The sequence below is a fragment of the Marmota monax genome, unplaced genomic scaffold (genome assembly GCF_021218885.2).
Source record: "Marmota monax isolate L192 unplaced genomic scaffold, Marmota_monax_Labrador192_F-V1.1 WCK01_AAM20220418_F8-fsc00038, whole genome shotgun sequence".
Taxonomy (NCBI): Eukaryota; Metazoa; Chordata; class Mammalia; order Rodentia; family Sciuridae; genus Marmota; species Marmota monax.
The window spans coordinates 13,803,818-13,821,419 of record NW_026692498.1 but is presented as its reverse complement, the minus strand read 5'-3'; the positions used below and the strand labels follow the sequence as shown (position 1 = coordinate 13,821,419).

The following is a 17,602-nucleotide window of genomic DNA, read 5'->3' as shown; positions in this document are numbered from 1 at the left end:
ACTTGAAAAAAGCACTGCAGTTGTTTTGTCAATTTTCCTATGGTGATTTCATAATCTTTTTAAAAATTTTAAGTAGAATTCCCTTAATTTTACTTTCAGATGATTAACTGTTCATATAAATAAATACCATTACTTCTCATATCCTATTCTCCTACCTTAAAATTTTGATTACTTAATTTTTTAGTTCCAATATTTTTTAGTTGACTGCTTATGATTTGTATACTAAAGCTCATGTTATCCAGAAATAGAGATAGTTTTATTTAATATTATTTCTACCTTTATGAACTTCCTAGTAAGTCATAAAGGACAAGGCAAAACAATTTAATTTCCTTTTCCTTTTAATTCTAATATAAATATTCATCATTTAGAGATTGTAATGAGAACAATCTTTATCATACCAAATAACCAGTAATAACTGAAATTTAATTAAGATGAAGTAATTATTTTTATCTGAATAAAGCATGACATCAAAAACATATACTGCATTAAACTTCATTAAAAAATTATCATATTTTCAAATCTGTGGACACTTAGAATTGTTCTTGACTAAAGAAATAATAAATAGTGAGGTAGGGAGGGAGAGCATGGGAGGGTTAGATTAATTCTATATAGGGAGGAGGAGTGGGAGGGAAAGGGAGGGGGAAGGGGATTAGCAAGGATGGTGGAATGTGATGGACATCATTATACAAAGTACATGTATGAAGACTTGAAATGGGTGTCAACATACTTTATATACAGAGATATGAAAAATTGTGGTATATATGTGTATTAAGAATTGTAATGCAAAAAAACCCAAAAAGAAACATAGTACATGTATAAAGGCATGAATTGGCATGAACATATTTTATATACAGAGATATGGAAAATTGTGCTTTATATGTGTAATGAAATTATAATGCATTCCACTGTTATTGTGTATTTAAAAAATAATGAAATCAATAAAAAACAAACAAAAAAGAAATAATATTAGATGTTACCATTTGGATTACTGCATACAGTAATTGTAAGAGGGTTGAAATAACTTTTTGTGGGTTTTACATCATTAAAGAACTAAACCTAGAGAAGGTTTTGCCTTCTTAACCACATTCTTGCATGCACTCTTGACCTCCTTGTTCCTCAGGCTGTAGACCACAGGGTTCAGCATGGGGATGACTATAGTGTAGAACACAGATGCAATTTTGTCAGTGTCCATGGAGTGACTGGAACTCGGCTGTAAATACATGATGATGACCGTCCCATAAAAAATAGAAACTGCAATGAGGTGAGAAGCACAGGTGGATAAAGCCTTCTGGTATCCCTTACCTGAGTGCATCTTCAAAACGGTGATGAATATGAACAGGTAGGAAATCAAGATAACAAGAAGGGCAAAAATGACATTGAAGGTTGCCATAAGAACAAGAACCAGTTCAGCAACATGTTTATCAGAGCAAGTCAGAGTCAGGACAGCGGGAATATCACAGAAGAAGTGATGGACCACATTGGTCATACAGAAAGAGAGGCAGAACGTGTCTCCAATTTGCATAGAAGCATTCAGCAAACCAATGGCATAGCAGCCTATGGTCAGACGAGAGCACACAGTGTTTGTCATGATGGTGGAGTAATGCAGGGGTTGGCACACTGCTGCATAGCGGTCATAGGCCATTGTGGTCAGGAGGTAATTTTCTACAGTGGCAAAGAGTGCAAAAAAGAACATCTGAGCAGCACAAGCATTGTGGGAGATGACCTTGTCTCCCATCAGCAAGCCAGCCATGACCTTGGGAGTGACAGCTGAGGAGGAACAAAAGTCCACCAGAGACAGGTTACTGAGGAAAAAGTACATGGGGGTGTGGAAGCGGGAGTCCAGCAGGATCAACGTGATCATCCCCAGGTTCCCCACAAGAGTGATGAGGTAGATGAGAGTGAACAGTATGAAGAGGGGAAGCTGCAGTTGTGGGGCGCTGGTCAGTCCCAGCAGGATGAACTCCCTCACCTCTGTGTTATTCTCCATGGGTGGTACATTAGAACCGCCAGGTGCTGTGTAGCAAAGAGGAAATTTTTGATTTTGAAAAGCAAAACTCAGTTGAGCAGAAATGGAAAAGTGTAAGCATTACTTTATTATGATAATCATATTTTTCAGTATTCTCTAGATCTAAAGTGCTGGCATGACCATACAATGTAGTAGACGATTTATCTAAACAATAATTTGCATTTGAAGAGTAAGGGTTTCACAGACTTGTTTTCCAAATTTGTTAATTTTGTTTATGAATAAAGTGAGTCAAAGAAAGGGGTTCATGGGTTGACCAAGGTCACAGGTCTGGAATAAAGCTAGCTCTTAAATAAGATCTTTTAAGTCTAACAGCTATGCTTCTATCTCATATGCCAGGCTTTATATGTATACTTTCATTTAATCATTTTTACCTGTTCCATTAAATAGAACACTGATTAACGTGAGAATTTGAGAAGGTGAGATTTTCCTGGGTCATCTATATGGGTCAATGACAATATTTTAGTAATCATAGAGCATAAATAAAGCTACTCATATAAATATAAAATTGTAGTAAGGGTCTCCAAACATTCAATAATTAACTCACAATTACACGAGCATTAGCAGACAGACTAAGCTTTAAAACCAATCAGAGTGTTTCTGAGCCTAAATGTTGTTAATGAATTTGAAATGATTTTATTTTTATTTAATTCCATTTAATCATTATCTCCATTACGTCAAGCTTCAAGCATGCTGTATCCTTTCACAGATGAGAGTCTGTATATACCATTCTGCTTGAGAACCCAGGGACCTTCTGTTTTTTAAAAAGTCCTGTTTTAAAAAATTCCTTCCTTGCAAAATGCATTTTGGCTTGTGTTAAAAGAATGCCTTCTTGCATTGGACTCATTCTTACTGCCATTACTATCAACACTTAGCTAGAGAGCAGATATTAAGGGTTGAAAATTTGTGGTGTGGGAAGTCCACGATAGCTTATGTTTCTATTCGTCTATTCCCTGATCACTTTTTTCATATTTCTCCTGGTCCCTCCACATGTTACTTGAATATCTGGGCCTTAACTGTTTGCGTTAGTTAAAGTATCCCCCACTTAACAATATGAGCTACAATTTCATATTTACATGAGTAGCTTCATTTATGTTCTATGATTACTAATATATTGTCATTGGCTCATATGAATGACCCAGGAAAAACTCATCTTCTCAAATCCTCACTTTAATCACCATGTAGGGTCCTTTTTACCATGTAAGGCAGCGTAATCATAAGTTTCAGGGATAAAAATATGAATGATTTTGGGAATCATTATTAAGGCTGCTGGGAATGAAAACAATATATAGTAGGTACATTTTGTCTTCAGAGTTAGACATTGTTGGGGCTGATATGTCTTCACAGATTAGAAGCCAGCCAACAGAGGACAGATGAAAATATGGATTTGTCAAGATCACCTTTCTGAAATTGCTTTTTTCCCTAAATCAGATATGAATTTACTAACAGCTTAAACTTAATGATTCTGAGTCAATTTTGCCTCACGGAGGACAGACAGACGGATAACAGAGAATTGGGGGAAAGACAGTATTTACACATATACATGCTCATACATCTAGCCTCACCGTTAAAAAAATGGAGGTTTGCAAGATCATATTCCTTCCTCAAATTCTACACCTACTTAGAGATAACTAATTCAAGATTCAAACTCACATCTAACATCCTCTAAAGTCTGTGCCTTTAATCACTGCAATGCCAGATTTTCTGGAGTAATAATGCAAAAGTGAGATTATGGGAAATGGATAGTGAAAATGAAGATGTGATCTAAGTAGGCTCATAATTCATCCAGAGTCAATGGAAGTATTGTTGCACCTAGTCCAGATGAGCTGTCCCTTCAATAACAACCCGACGTACAGAAACAGGATTGATTACCTCCCACTTAATCAGAGCATTATCTATTCTAGGTCTTTGCTCTCCTTTTAAGGAAATAAACATGACATATCATTTCATAAATTTCATCATACCTTTTTGCTGTTTAAAATGATAAGCATTTGAATGGTAGATCCATCTCAATGTGAGATATTTATATATATATATATATATGTGTGTGTGTGTATATCTATATGTATGTCTCTATATATCTATATCTGGATCTATAGATCTATCTCTATATATAAGTAAGTGTGTGTGTGTGTGTGTGTGTGTGTGAGCATATGTATGTGTATGTAATCCTAGGAATTGTGGTCTGGGGCTTCAACCTGTGGCTTTGCATGACTAGGCAAATAATTTTCCATTAAGATTCATCTCCAGCCCTCCTATGTCAGTGTTTCAAAAAAGTACTGAAAAAATCAGATCTGAGCTTAAAAACTCTCAGATGTTGCTGATCTGTTGTTTCTATGTTAATTACATATTTCACTGAAAGTGCATATTGATTATAGAAGCTTACCTTGCTCTTGGAAAATAAGAGGGAAAACAAACCTGAATTGTGGGTGTGAAATCAGAAATTTATCCTCTGAAGTTGTACAAATGATTTTGGAGGAATTCTCTCTGATGCATTGGTCAAAATGTTGCAAGTTCTCTGAGGCATGAAGAAGTGAAAGGTCCTTTTGGTCTTCCCAGGATAGGAGGCCTGTATTTACGTCTTGCATGTACTGTACTTTTCTGTGCACTTGGAAGTTATTTACTTGCTGCCGAACACAGTTTTCTCAATCACAGAATAGACATGATGAAATTATCTCTGCCATAACTTCATGTCTGGGTACAGACTGATTACACTTTAGCAGAAGTGCGATCCTTTCATCACGCAACAACATAATTTTTATTTTGGCATGTTTCTCCTGACCACAGTTGCAGAACCACTGAACATGCTCTGTTTAGGGAAAGACTGGTATGTGTACTTGAAATATTAAGATTCACTTGGCTGAATAGTGACCAACGGGGCTCTCATTAGTTTTCTCTCTTTAAAATAATGTCATGTGGGACTATGACATGATTTTAGAGCCTAATGAATACAACCAGGAGAAAATTTTACAAACATGCTCTTCTCTGGGGGAATGGATTCTCTTTTGAGGGCAATCTTTTCTCTTCATCACACTTATCTGGTGAAGAAGCAATTAACCTCAAGCAGGGGTACAGTTTTTTTTTTATGTTGGGTTACACATAGATGCATTTGCAGTACCTATTATTATTCTCCCTTAATTTCAGTAACTTGTCATTACATAATGTGTTTAATCCATTAACATTTAATGTATTATTGGTGCTTTTAAAACATTGTAAATGTTTACTTTGTTTTCTGTCATTTTTATTCATTTCATTTTTCTTCTTTTCATTATATTACTTATTAGGACTAATCCATAGCTACCAAATTGTAGGGGACTAATTAATAAAATTCTTGGGAATTTTCCTTGTTTACAGTCAACTGACAAATATGACAGGGATATCAGAGAGATGGAGATTAGAATATGCTTTAATACTAATTAGTCAACTCAAATACTTAAGTCAGATGTGTAGGAAGATGCTGTTGGTGCTCTGTTCATGGTCTCTTCACATTCATGGTCAATGTGCTGGTACTTATAAAAAGAAAAAGGAAAATGGATTTACTTCTCTTAGATTTTGCTCTAAGTGCATGTTCTACTCATGTGTGGGACATGTAATTTCTCTATGGTCTGCAGTCAGTAGTACATGACAGATAGAAGTAAAATGGAAAGTACCCAATTTCTTGTCTTTCAGGTTGTAAAATATAAAGGTGCATTTTATACAATATTGCACTGGTCCCTGGAACACTGAACCCCACTGCAACATTTTCACTGTATGGCCCACACCTCTGGGTAGTAAGCCACCTTTCAAAATTTGTACATGTCTGATAATGTCCTGATTTTGCAATCGAACCTGACAGGCAATTTATCTGGGTATGGAAATCTGGATTGATATTTATTTATTTATTTCCTTTAATTCTTTTAAGATATATATCCATTGTTGACTGACTTTTCTTTCTGAGGGAAAGACTGATGGATGTCAGGTTTTATCTAGTTACATTGTAAAAACTTTGTCCTTTCTATGCTTTTACATGACCTGATACACAATTTAACAATGTATTCTCAAAAAAAAAATGGTGGTGTTCTTCAATATGAGGACTTAGATATCTTCAATTTGGAAAATTTCATTTGTTTTATATTTCAATATTTTCCTCTTGTTCTCTCTATTATTTTTATATGGACTTTCTGAATGTATGTTTTTTTAACTAGTGTATTATAGTTGGTAGTGGGGTTCATTTAGACATTTAGACGTATTCATATATGCATATAAAATAATTTACCCCAATACATTTCCTAGTACTTACATTGTCTCTTCTCTCCTCCCCCTGTTTTCCTCTCTCTACTCTTCTCATCTTGCTTCAATTTGTTTAGGTATATATTATTTTTCATTGGTGCTATTTACATAAAAGTAGACTTCATCATGATCTAGTTATGCCTGCATATAGCATAATTTTGCCAATTTGTTCTCTTCCCCTTTCACATCCTTCTTCCCTCACCTGGATCCACCATTCTACTCTACTGATCTCCCTTTTATTTTCCTCTTTCCTATTTTTAAATTTCCTTTTTTCTTTCTAGCTTCCACATATGCAAGAAAACATTCAACCCTTCACTTTCTGAGTCTGGCTTATTTCACCAAGCATAATGTTCTCTAGTTCCATCCATTTACCAACAAGTAACATAAATTCATTCTTCTTTAGTACTGAGTATAACTCCATTGTGTATGTATACCACATTTCTTTATCTGTTCATCTCTTGATGGGCAGCTAGTCTGGTTCCATAATTGGTCTATTGTGAATTATTCAGCTATAGACACTGGGATTCAAGTATTCCTATAGCATGTCAATTTCAGTTCTTTTGGATCAATACCAGGGAATGGATAAAATTGCTCATATGGTAGTCCCATTCTTAGACTGTTGAGTATCTTCATATTGATTTCCATAGAGTTGTACTAATCTGCAGCCCTCAGCCCCAATGTATAAGTTCTCATTTTTCCATATATCCTCTGCAGTATTTATTAATACTTATATTCTTGATGATTACCACTCTAACTGGGGTAAGATGAAATCTCAGAGCAATTTGGATTTACTTTTATCTGATTGTTAAGAATTTTTTTTTTTTAGTATATTGGTTGACCATTCACATTTCTTCTTTTGAGAGTGTCTATTTCACTTGTATGTTCATTTATGGATTGGATTTTTTGTTTTTGATATTAAATTTATTGTATTCTTTATATATTCAGAATATTAACTCTCTGTCAGAAGATTATTTGGCAAAGCTTTTCTCCCATTGTACTGGCTCTCCCTCAGTGTTCTTAATTGTTTCCTTTGCTTTGCAGAAACTTTTAAAATTCAAGGCCATCCTTTTTATATATTTTAATTAATTTATTTTTTTTACACAAATGGAGCACAACTTTTCCTTTCTCTGGTTGTACATAATATAGAGTCACACCATACCCATACATAAGGGTAATAATGTCCGTCTCATTCCACCATTTTCATCCCACACCTCACTCCCCTCCCATCCTCCTCTCTGCTCAATCCAAAGTTCCTCCATTCTTCCATTGCCCCACCCCCCATTATGGATCAGCATCCACTTATCAGAGACAACATTTGGTATTTGGTTGATGCTATCCTATTTAATAATCCTTAGTTTCATTTTCTTTTTAATTAGGAGTCTTATTGGGGAACTGAGTACCTAAACCTGTATTAGAGCGCTGATCCATGCTTCCTTTTAGAAATTCCTAATTTATGGTCTAATTCTTAGGTCTTTGATCCACTCTGAGTTGACCTTTGTGCAGGGTACAAGGTCTGAATCTAGTTTCTTTCTTCTATATATGAATATCAGGATTTCTCAGAACCATTCATTTAAAAAGGCTTTCATTTCCCCAACATATGTTTTTGGCAACCTTGTCATGGATTGGGTGATGATATCTCTTTGTCTCTGTGTCTTCCATTCTATTTCACTGGTATAATGTCTGTTTTTATGCCAGTGCCATGTTGTTTTGGTTAGTATCATAATTAGAGATCAGGTTTTGTGGTGCCACTGGCTTTGCCCTTTTTTGTTCGGAATTACTTTGGCTATTCCAGGTATTTTTTTCTTCCATATAAATTTTTGGATTATTCTTCTAGCTCTGTGAAAAATGTCGTGGGTATTTTGATGGGAATTGCATTGAATCTGTAGATTGCTTTTGGTAATATGGCCATTTTGACAAAATGAATTCTGCCTATCCAAGAACATGGGTGGTCTTTCCATCATCTAATATTTTATTTTTCAGTATTTTATAATTTTCATTGCAGAGGTCTTATTAGTTTTATTCCTATTTTTTCAGGCTACTGTATTTTTTTTTCCTGATTTTTGTTTCAACAGATTTATAATTGATATGTAGAAACACTATTGGTTTTTGCATGTTAATTTTGTATTCTGCTACTTTACTGAAATTGTTTATCAGTTCTAGAAGTTCTAGTGGAGTTTTTTTTTTTAATGTTCTAAGTATATAAACATCTCATCTGCAAACAGTGATAATTTAACTTTCTCTTTTACCATTTTAAACCTTTTATGTCTTTCTCTTACCTAATGGTTCTGGCTCAAAGTTTGAGTACTAATTGAATAGGAGTGGTGAGAGCGTCTTGCTCCTCACTCTAATATTCACTTTGAGATTATCAGACATAGTCTTTATGATGTTGAGGGAAGTTCCTTCTCCCCCTAGTTTCCTTAGCATTTTGAACACAAATACGTGCTGAAATTATTTGAAGATGTTTTTCTTCATTTATTGAGATAATCACGTGATTTTTCTTATTCTATTCATGTGATGAATTACATTTATTGATTTGCATGTGTGGAAACATTTTTGCATTCCTGGAATAAAACTATTGTGTATAATCTTCTTAATGTATTTTGAATAGGAAAAATATAGGTGTTTCTCACCCCCACAGCAGTACAAGCTTAGGCTACAGGTTCTTTTTTCACAATAACCTTAAAGCACCCTGAGAATTTGCTGGGAGATACCATGATCTCCTTCTCTAAAGGCAGCCCACTGTGCAAGTCCCAGGCCTCTTATCTGTTTAGACTGTGTGTTTGCAAGGTGCAAGAGTCTGCACTATGGAGCTCATCGGCAATCTGTCTTTCACCTATACCCCTGCCAAGGTGATGCTCACCCTCACGGGTCCTGTTGCCAGTCAGTAGGTGCTGGGCACTGTGCTTCTCTTGCTATTCTATTATGCAAAATCTCTGGGTTTTACCAGGTATCCAACTTTCTGCTGTGGAATTTCCATCTCAATGTACAGCCACAACCTGTTGTTTTGGTTCTGTCCTATGGAGAATCAGGCAATATTCAGCCACATTGCCCCTCTGGATTAGCATATCAAATCTATTGACTAGCAGTGCTGGGGCATGGAGTTGTAGGGTTTCTCCTATATTCCCATCTCCTTTGATTCGCTCTCACTGACCTGAGTAATGAAAACCAAAGACAGATGGGATCTTATTAGAAAATTCAAGGTTGATGGGGCTGGGCATGTGGCTCAAGCGGTAGCACGCTCGCCTGGCATGCATGCTGTCTGGCTTCGATCCTCAGCACCACATACAAACAAAGATGTGTGTCTGCCAAAACTAAAAAAATAAATAAAATATTTAAAAAAAGAAAATTTAAGGATGATCCTGGGGCCTTAAAAGCAGAGGTTTATATATCTCTTACTCCAGAGTGCTGCTGTTACTGTGATTATCTTGCTCCCACTCCCTGCTTCTTTCTCTCTCTGTCAATGAGTTTCTCATCATTTTTATCATCTCTGCTTCCTCATGCCTCATGAGTTTGTGGCTCATGACTTCATGAAGGTTTATCACCTTTAGTTCCTTTGAAAAACAAAAATGATTTCATGGTTTTCTTTGTTCAAATGCTTTAGAAAGAGAATGAGATTTATCCAGCTTCCTTTTCTTTGAGGTCAGTACATAAATTAAAACAACTGAACGTGTGTAACCACTTTCCATATTAACTGCTGTGTCCAAAGGATAATTATGTGATAAAACAACTTTCATACCCTCAGCCTGGGCTATGGATGGAACTGGCATTGTGACATCTGTCTACACTTGTCTATAACTCATTTTAAAATTTTTCTAGACATCTTAAATTGTCACTTAAATGTATTAATATACTATCTGACTTAATAACTCCCTTAAAACAAGATTATCTATCTTTATTTAATGAAAAAATCTGTGACTTTTTGGTATGGAAATTTAGAGGAATGGAATCTATGCTAGGATTTGCCTAAATAGGGGATCTCCAAGGACTGTTTTTTTTTTTTATTGATTCAATCTCGGAATTACAATATTATAAATACGATTTTCTTTGAGGGTCTTAAAAGTTTCCTCTGAATGTTTTAATATGTGAACTTCTGCTGAGTGAAGAACTGCAAACCCTGAGAGGGCCCAGAGAGAATGGAGTGGAGGTTGCCCACTTCCTGTCTGGATAACTAAATACCCTGTCTGGATAACTAAATCTGCCATTTTCTTCACTTTACCCCTCTTTAGGCCAAGTATCTCTACATATGTATATCACCTGGCTTTTTTTCCTACAGATTGTAACTAATTTTTAAAATTTTTATTTTATTTTATTTTTTTTATGTGGTGCTGAGGATTGAACCCAGTGCCTCATGCATGCGAGGCAAGTGCTCAACCAATGAGCTACAACCCCAGCCCAGATGGCAACCGTTTTTGTGGGATCCATCAAATTGTAACTTTGATCAAACTGCATAAGGTTCACAATTCTTTTTCCCACCATTTGTCTGTTTCTTATGTGGGCAGGAGGCTGAATCCATCCGGCTGTACCCAGACTGGGTCTCTGGCCTAGGCAGCTGGTAACAGACTGATGACCATATGCTGGAACTGTACTGCCACCCATGGCTAAAAACTCTGGAGGAAGGGAACCTGTAAGAAATGTCCCTGTGGTGAAAGCAGCAATACTTGTATCTGATATTTTGGGAGAAGTCTTCAGCCTTTCACTTTGGATTATGATTTTAGCTGTGATTTCTTTGTGTTCTTTATAGTTTGTGGACGTTCACTTCTGTTCCTAGATTTCTGAGTATTCTTTTCATGAAAGAAGTAAAACGTTGGTAAATGCTTATTCTGGCTTACAGCAATGACCTTCTTATTCCCTTTATTATGTTAATATGGTTTATTACATGCTTGGTGTTTGTATACCAAAGCACCTTCACATTCTTGGAGTAAAACTTGTACTCATGATTGGTAGTTATTTTAATATGTTGATAGATATGGGTCATTAGCATTTTAATATGTTGCTTTATGTATACAGCAGGGATTTTGGTTTATAGTTTTATTTCTCTGATACTTTTGCCTAATGTTGGTATGAGGCTATGTTGACTTCACAGAATGAATGAGGCAGTTTTTCCTGTATACTGATACAGATTAAATGAAGCCTACATTCAAATAAAAAAAAAACCTTTAAGAGTAATATCAGCTTTATTGGTAATCACTATTACTTTAATTGTAACCAGAATAACTGTCACTAAACTATGAAATGGAAAGAAATCTTATAATGGAGATTATCCTCAGTAGAAGATACCACTACTGATAAGGATAACATTGCAGATGGACCTCTAATAGGTTTGACTAAATGAATGAACCAAAGAATACATATTCTAGGAGTCTAGTAAAGGCAAAATTAAGGAAAAAATAAATATTGTTTCTCAGGAGCTGTAGGTGGGAGATACAATTGACCATAATGATTAAGAAAATTATGGGTGATTGTGGTAGTGGTTACGTGAATATATATTTGAAGAAAAATTTAAAGCTCTATACTAAAATGTAAACATTTTAGTCCTTCAATTATATATTAAAAATTGAAGATGAGAAATAGCAGATCATACAAATGCACGTGTGCACACTTAAAATATCCAACTTAGTCCTGCAGGTAGTTTAATTGCTTCTTTCCCTAAAAAGTGAGAAGATTCCCTCATGGGCGGACATCCTAAGAGAGTTCTGTGTAGGCATCATTCCCTGCTGATGTACATCTATTCATCTCTGAAGTATGACAGAATTTTAGATGTTTATTTTAGAGGGAGAAGATGGAATGTGGTGTGTCCCTCTGGTCATTATTAATTCATCTGCATATTATTATGTGTTAGTGCAGGTTTCCTTTCAACCTCAAAGCTAGCTGTGACTGCACAACTGTAGTCAAGAATTTATTGATTGACTCTGAAATCATAACCACTAAGTTAGTTTGTGTTTAAAATTTATTATTTATAAGCATACTACTGTGGATGATGCAGGAGACATTACATTTTAATGTTTCTTTTACAAATAAGAAAGACATGAGACCCCTACAGATACTGTTATGGTTTGGATGTGAGGTGTCCCCCAAAAGTTCATTTGTTCATTTGTGTAAGACAGTTTAGAGGAGCAATGATTGGGTTATGAGAGCCTTAACCCAATCAGTGAATTAATTCCCTAATGAAAGTAACTGAGTGGTAACTGAAGATGGGTAGGGTGTAGCTGGAAGAGGTGGTCATTAAAGTGGGGTCTGCTTTGAGGGTATATATTTTGTATCTAAGGAGTGGAATATCTCTCTCTGCTTTCTGATCATCATGTGAGCTACCTCCCTCCCCCACACTCTTCTGCCATGATGTTCTGCTTCACCTGAAGCCCCAAGGAATGGAGATAGCCTATTATGGACTGAGACCTCTAAAACCATGAGCACCCCAAATAAACTTTTCCTCCTCTACAATTGTTCTGGTTGGTCCTTTAGTCACAGCAGTGAAAAAACTGACTAAAACAGTTATGGTAAGAATACATAGTAGATTCAGGACCCAAATGTGTACTAGTCTTTCTTTTATATGTCCCTGACTTGGAGATCTCAGAATATTTTGACCACTACCTACAAGAGAGGTACTCCTACAATGTATTGTTCCGTGGAAGAATTTCTGGTTTTATACTCTCTGTTTGGGACTATCATATGTTTTCAAAAAGCAAAGTAAGCATCTATATTAAATATGCACTCTTAATTAAAAGGATAATTCATGGAAAAGTGGTGGAGTAGCTGAACCTTCCATGAATTATGTGAGCATAGAAGCTGGGGTTGTGACTGTTTTTCTAACATTCATGTTAGAGATATTAAATACACTAGGGAAAGAAGGAATTTCCCTCAACATTATAAAGACTATATCTGACTATGTGTATCTCAAAGTTAACATCAGAGTGAATGGGCAAAACCAGAAAGCATTTCTTCTGAAAACAAGAGCAAGACAAGGATGTTCACTCTTATCACTCCTATTCAATAGAGTACTCGAACATTTAGCAGAACAATTAGGCAAGAGATGTATATAAAAGGAATAAAATGGGAAAGGAGGAAGTTCAGTTATCATTGTTTGCAGATGATATGCTTCCATACTTAAGAGAATAAAACAAACAAAAAAAAGAAAAAAAAAACCATCAGAACTACTTGAAGTGAGAAACATTCAGTAAAGTAGCAGAAAACAAAAGTCAACATGCGATAATCAACAGCTTTCCTATGTATCAATTACAATTCTGCTGAAATAGAAATCAGGAAAAATCCAAGTCACACTAGCATCAAAATAAAAAAATAAAATAAAAATTCATAATAAAACTAACCAAGGACATGAACAACTTCTGGGATGAAAAGTATAAAATACTAGTTGATGGGGGGCTGGGGTTATGGCTCAGCGGTAGAACGAGCCTAGCGCATGTGAGGCCCTGGGTTCGATCCTCAGCGCCATGTATAAATACATAAATACATAAATAGAAAGGTATTGTGTCCAACTACAACTAAAAATAAATATTAAAAAAAATAAAAGAAAATAAATACTATTTGATGGAAAGACCACCTATGTTCTTGAATAGGCAGAATTCATTTTGTCAAAATGGCTGTATTACCAAAAGCAATCTACAGACTCAATGAAATTCCCACCAAAATACCAGTGGAATTTTTCAAATTAACTAGAAAAACAATCCAAAAACACACATGGAAGGAAAAAGACCTGGAATAGCCAAAGTAATTCAGAGCAGAAAGGGCCGTGTGCCAATGGCAGGACAAAATCTGACCTCTAATCATTGTACTAACCAAAGAGCATGGTGCTGGCATAAACTCACACAGATATCAAGGGATAAAATGGAAGGCACTGAGATGAACATATACAGTCATCTGATCCTTGACAAGGGTGCCAAAAACATATTGGAGAAATGATAGCCTTTTTAATGAATGGTGCTGGGTAAACCCGATATCTACATATAGAAGAAAGAAACTAGATACCTACCTCTCATCCTACACAAAAGTCAACTCAGAGAGGGCCAAAGACCTGGGTATTAAACCAGAGATGGTAGCTGATAGAAGAAAACAGGTCTTTACTTTAACACACAGATATAGGTATTAGTTCCTCAATAAGACTCCTAGTAAAAATAATATAAAACCATTTTCCTTTTTCTTTTTTATAAGTACTGGCCAGCATCTTCCTACACATTGACTTAAGTATTTGAGTTGACTTATTAGTATTAAAGCATATTCTGATCTCCATCTCCCTGACATCCCTGTCATGTTTGTCAGTTGACTGTAAACAGGGAAAAATCCCAAGAATTTTATTAATCAGTCCCCTACAATTTGGTAGTCTGTGGATTAGTCCTAATAAGTAATATAATAAAAAATGAAATGATAAAAATGACAGAAAACAAAATAAACATTTACAATGTTTTACAAGCATCAATAACACATTAAATGTTAAGGTATTAAACACAGAGCACATTGTGTAATGACAACGTACTGAAATTAAGGGAGAATACTAATAGGTAGTGCAAATGTATCTATGTGTAACCCAGCATAAAAAACTGTACCCCTGCTTGCAGGTTAATTGCTTCTTCATGAGATAAGTGTGATGAAGAGAAAAGATTGCCCTCAGAGGGACTCTGTTCCCCTAGAGAAGACGTGTTTGTAAAATTTTCTCCTGGTTGTATTCATTAGGCTCTGAAATCATGTCATAGTCCCACATGACATTATTTTAAAGAGAGAAAACTCTAATCAGAGCCCTTTTGGCCATCATTTATCCAAGTGAAAGCTGAAACTTCAAGTACACACACTAGCCTTTCCGTAACTGGAGTGTTTTCTGCAACTGTAGGCAGGAGAAAATGCCAAAATAAAAATTATGTTGTTTCATGCTGAAAAGATAGCACTTTTACTAAAATGTACTCAAGTGTGAATGGACACACTCACTTGCTCTTCACAGAAGCAATTTTGTGAAGTTACGGCAGAGATAATTTCATCATTTTATTCCTTGAATGAGGAAGCTATGTTTGGCAGCAGGTAAATAACCTCCAAGTGCACAGGAAAGTCCAGAGTGCATGACAGTTCTATACCCAGGCTTCCTAGATCCATTGTAATGATTCTACATCTCTTCATGCCTCAAAGAACTGTAAACTCTTGGACAAATATGTAAAAAAGAGAATATTTTCCAATATCATTTATATGCCCTTCTCAGGATAAATTTCTAATTTCAGACCCACAATTCAGGATTTCTTTTCCCTTTTTTCCAAGAGCAAGGTAAGTGTCTATAATCATATGCACTTTCAGCAAAATATGTAATTAACATAGAAGCGATGGATCAACTACATCTTCTGAGAGTTTTTGAGCTCAGATTTGTTTGTTTCAACACCTTTTAGAGACACTAACATAGGAGGGGCTGGGGAATGTATCTCAATGGTAAAGTACTTGCCTACCAAGGGCAAAGCCCAGAGCACAATCCCCAGGATTATCAGTATTACACACACACACACACACACACACACACTTAGATATCTGGGGTTGGGGTTTAGAGTTCTTGCCTAGTATGCATTGCAAATATATATATGGAGATGATGTTATATGATTAATGCAAAAAATTTAACCAATAGAAAGGGTACAGTGATATTTATAAAATGATATACCATGTTGATTTCCTTAAGAGGAGAGCAAAGTCCTAGAATAGATGATGCTCTGATTGAGTAGGAGGTGAACAATCCTGTTTCTGCATGTTAGGTTGTCACTGAATGGTCAGCTCACCTGCTCTAGGTGCAACAATACTTCTGTTGTTCTGGATGAATTAAGAGCCTCCCTAGATCACTTCTCCATTTTCACTATCAGTTCCCCACAATCTTGCTGTTGCATTATTACTCATCTAGAAAATCTGGCATTGCAGAAATTAAAGGCACAGACTTAGAAGATATAAGATGTGGATTTTAATGTTGAATTAATCTCTAAATAGGTATAGAGTTTGAGGAAAGCATATGATCCTGCTAATCTCCATTTTCTTAACAGTAAGTGAGGCTAGATGTATGAGCATGTTTATGTGTAAATACTGTCTTTTCCCCGATTCTATGATAACCATCTATCTATCTTCCAAGAGACACAACTGACTCAAAATCATTAAGTTAAAGCTGTTGGTAACTTCAAGAAATTTGATTTAGGAAAAAATGTATTTCTTATGCTTGATCTTGACAAATTAATACTTTTTTCTGTTCCTCTGGGTTTTTTTTTTCATATTCACAATAGTAAGTTGACTTCTAATCTGTGAAGACATCTCAGCCTCAGCAATGTCTAACTCTGGAGATAATTTACCTGTTATACATTGCATTCAAGCCCAGTATGTCAGCTTAATAATAGCCTCCCAAAATATCTGCATTTTTATTTCTGAAACTTATAGTCATACTGCCTTACATAGTAAAAAGGATTCTTAATTGTGATTAAACTGGAGATTTGACAAGGTAAGATTTTCCTGGTTCATCCACATGGGCCAATGACAATATATTAGTTATCATAGAACATAAAAAAGGCATTAAAAATATAAAAATTGTAGCACACATTGTTAAGTGGGGGGATATGTTGGCTAATAAATAATTTAATACCCTGATATGTAAAGTGAAGTACCTGGATTCTCAAGCAGAATGGTTGATACAGACTCATCTGGGAAAGGATAGAGCATGCTGGAAATTTTGTTTTCATGAAGATAATGTGAAATTTAAATTAAGTAAAAATAAAATAATTTCAAATTCATTTACAACATTTAGGTTCAAATTATTCTTTTTTTTTTAAATTTAAACCTTGGTCTATCTGCTAATGCTTGTGTAGTTGTAAGTTATTTATCTAATCTTTTTGCTACCAAGTGTCTTCATATACAAACAGAAATAATAGCTAATCAATTAAATGGAACTGATGAGAGGATAAGTGAATGCATACATATAAATACTGACATATGAGATGGAAGCATAGCTGTTAGACTCAAAAGTTCTTATTTTTGAGATAGGCTTAGGTTATATTTCTGACCTTGTCCAACTCACAAAACCTTTCCTGTGACTCAGTTTACTCATAAACAAAATTAACAAATTGGGAAGACCATCCATGAAACCCTTACTCTTCAAAAGCAAATTATTGTTTTGATAAATGGTTCACTACATTGTATGGTCAGGCCAACACTTTAGATCTAGAGAATACTGAAAAACATCATTATCATCATAAAGCAATGCTTACACTTTTCCATTTCTGCTCAACTGAGTTTTGCTTTTCAAAAACCAAAAATTTTCTCTTTGCTACACAGCACCTGGTGGTTCTAACGTACCA

General features: G+C 35.3%; 1 protein-coding gene across 1 annotated transcript; it reads right to left on the bottom strand.

Annotated features, from left to right (window-relative positions):
* Positions 1 to 1,042: 1,042 nt before the first annotated feature.
* On the bottom strand, positions 1,043 to 1,990 carry LOC124092804 (olfactory receptor 5B17-like). Its single transcript, XM_046444613.1, has one exon. It carries the CDS (start codon positions 1,985 to 1,987, stop codon positions 1,043 to 1,045), a length of 945 nt encoding a protein of 314 aa, XP_046300569.1. The 5' UTR covers positions 1,988 to 1,990.
* Positions 1,991 to 17,602: the final 15,612 nt, after the last annotated feature.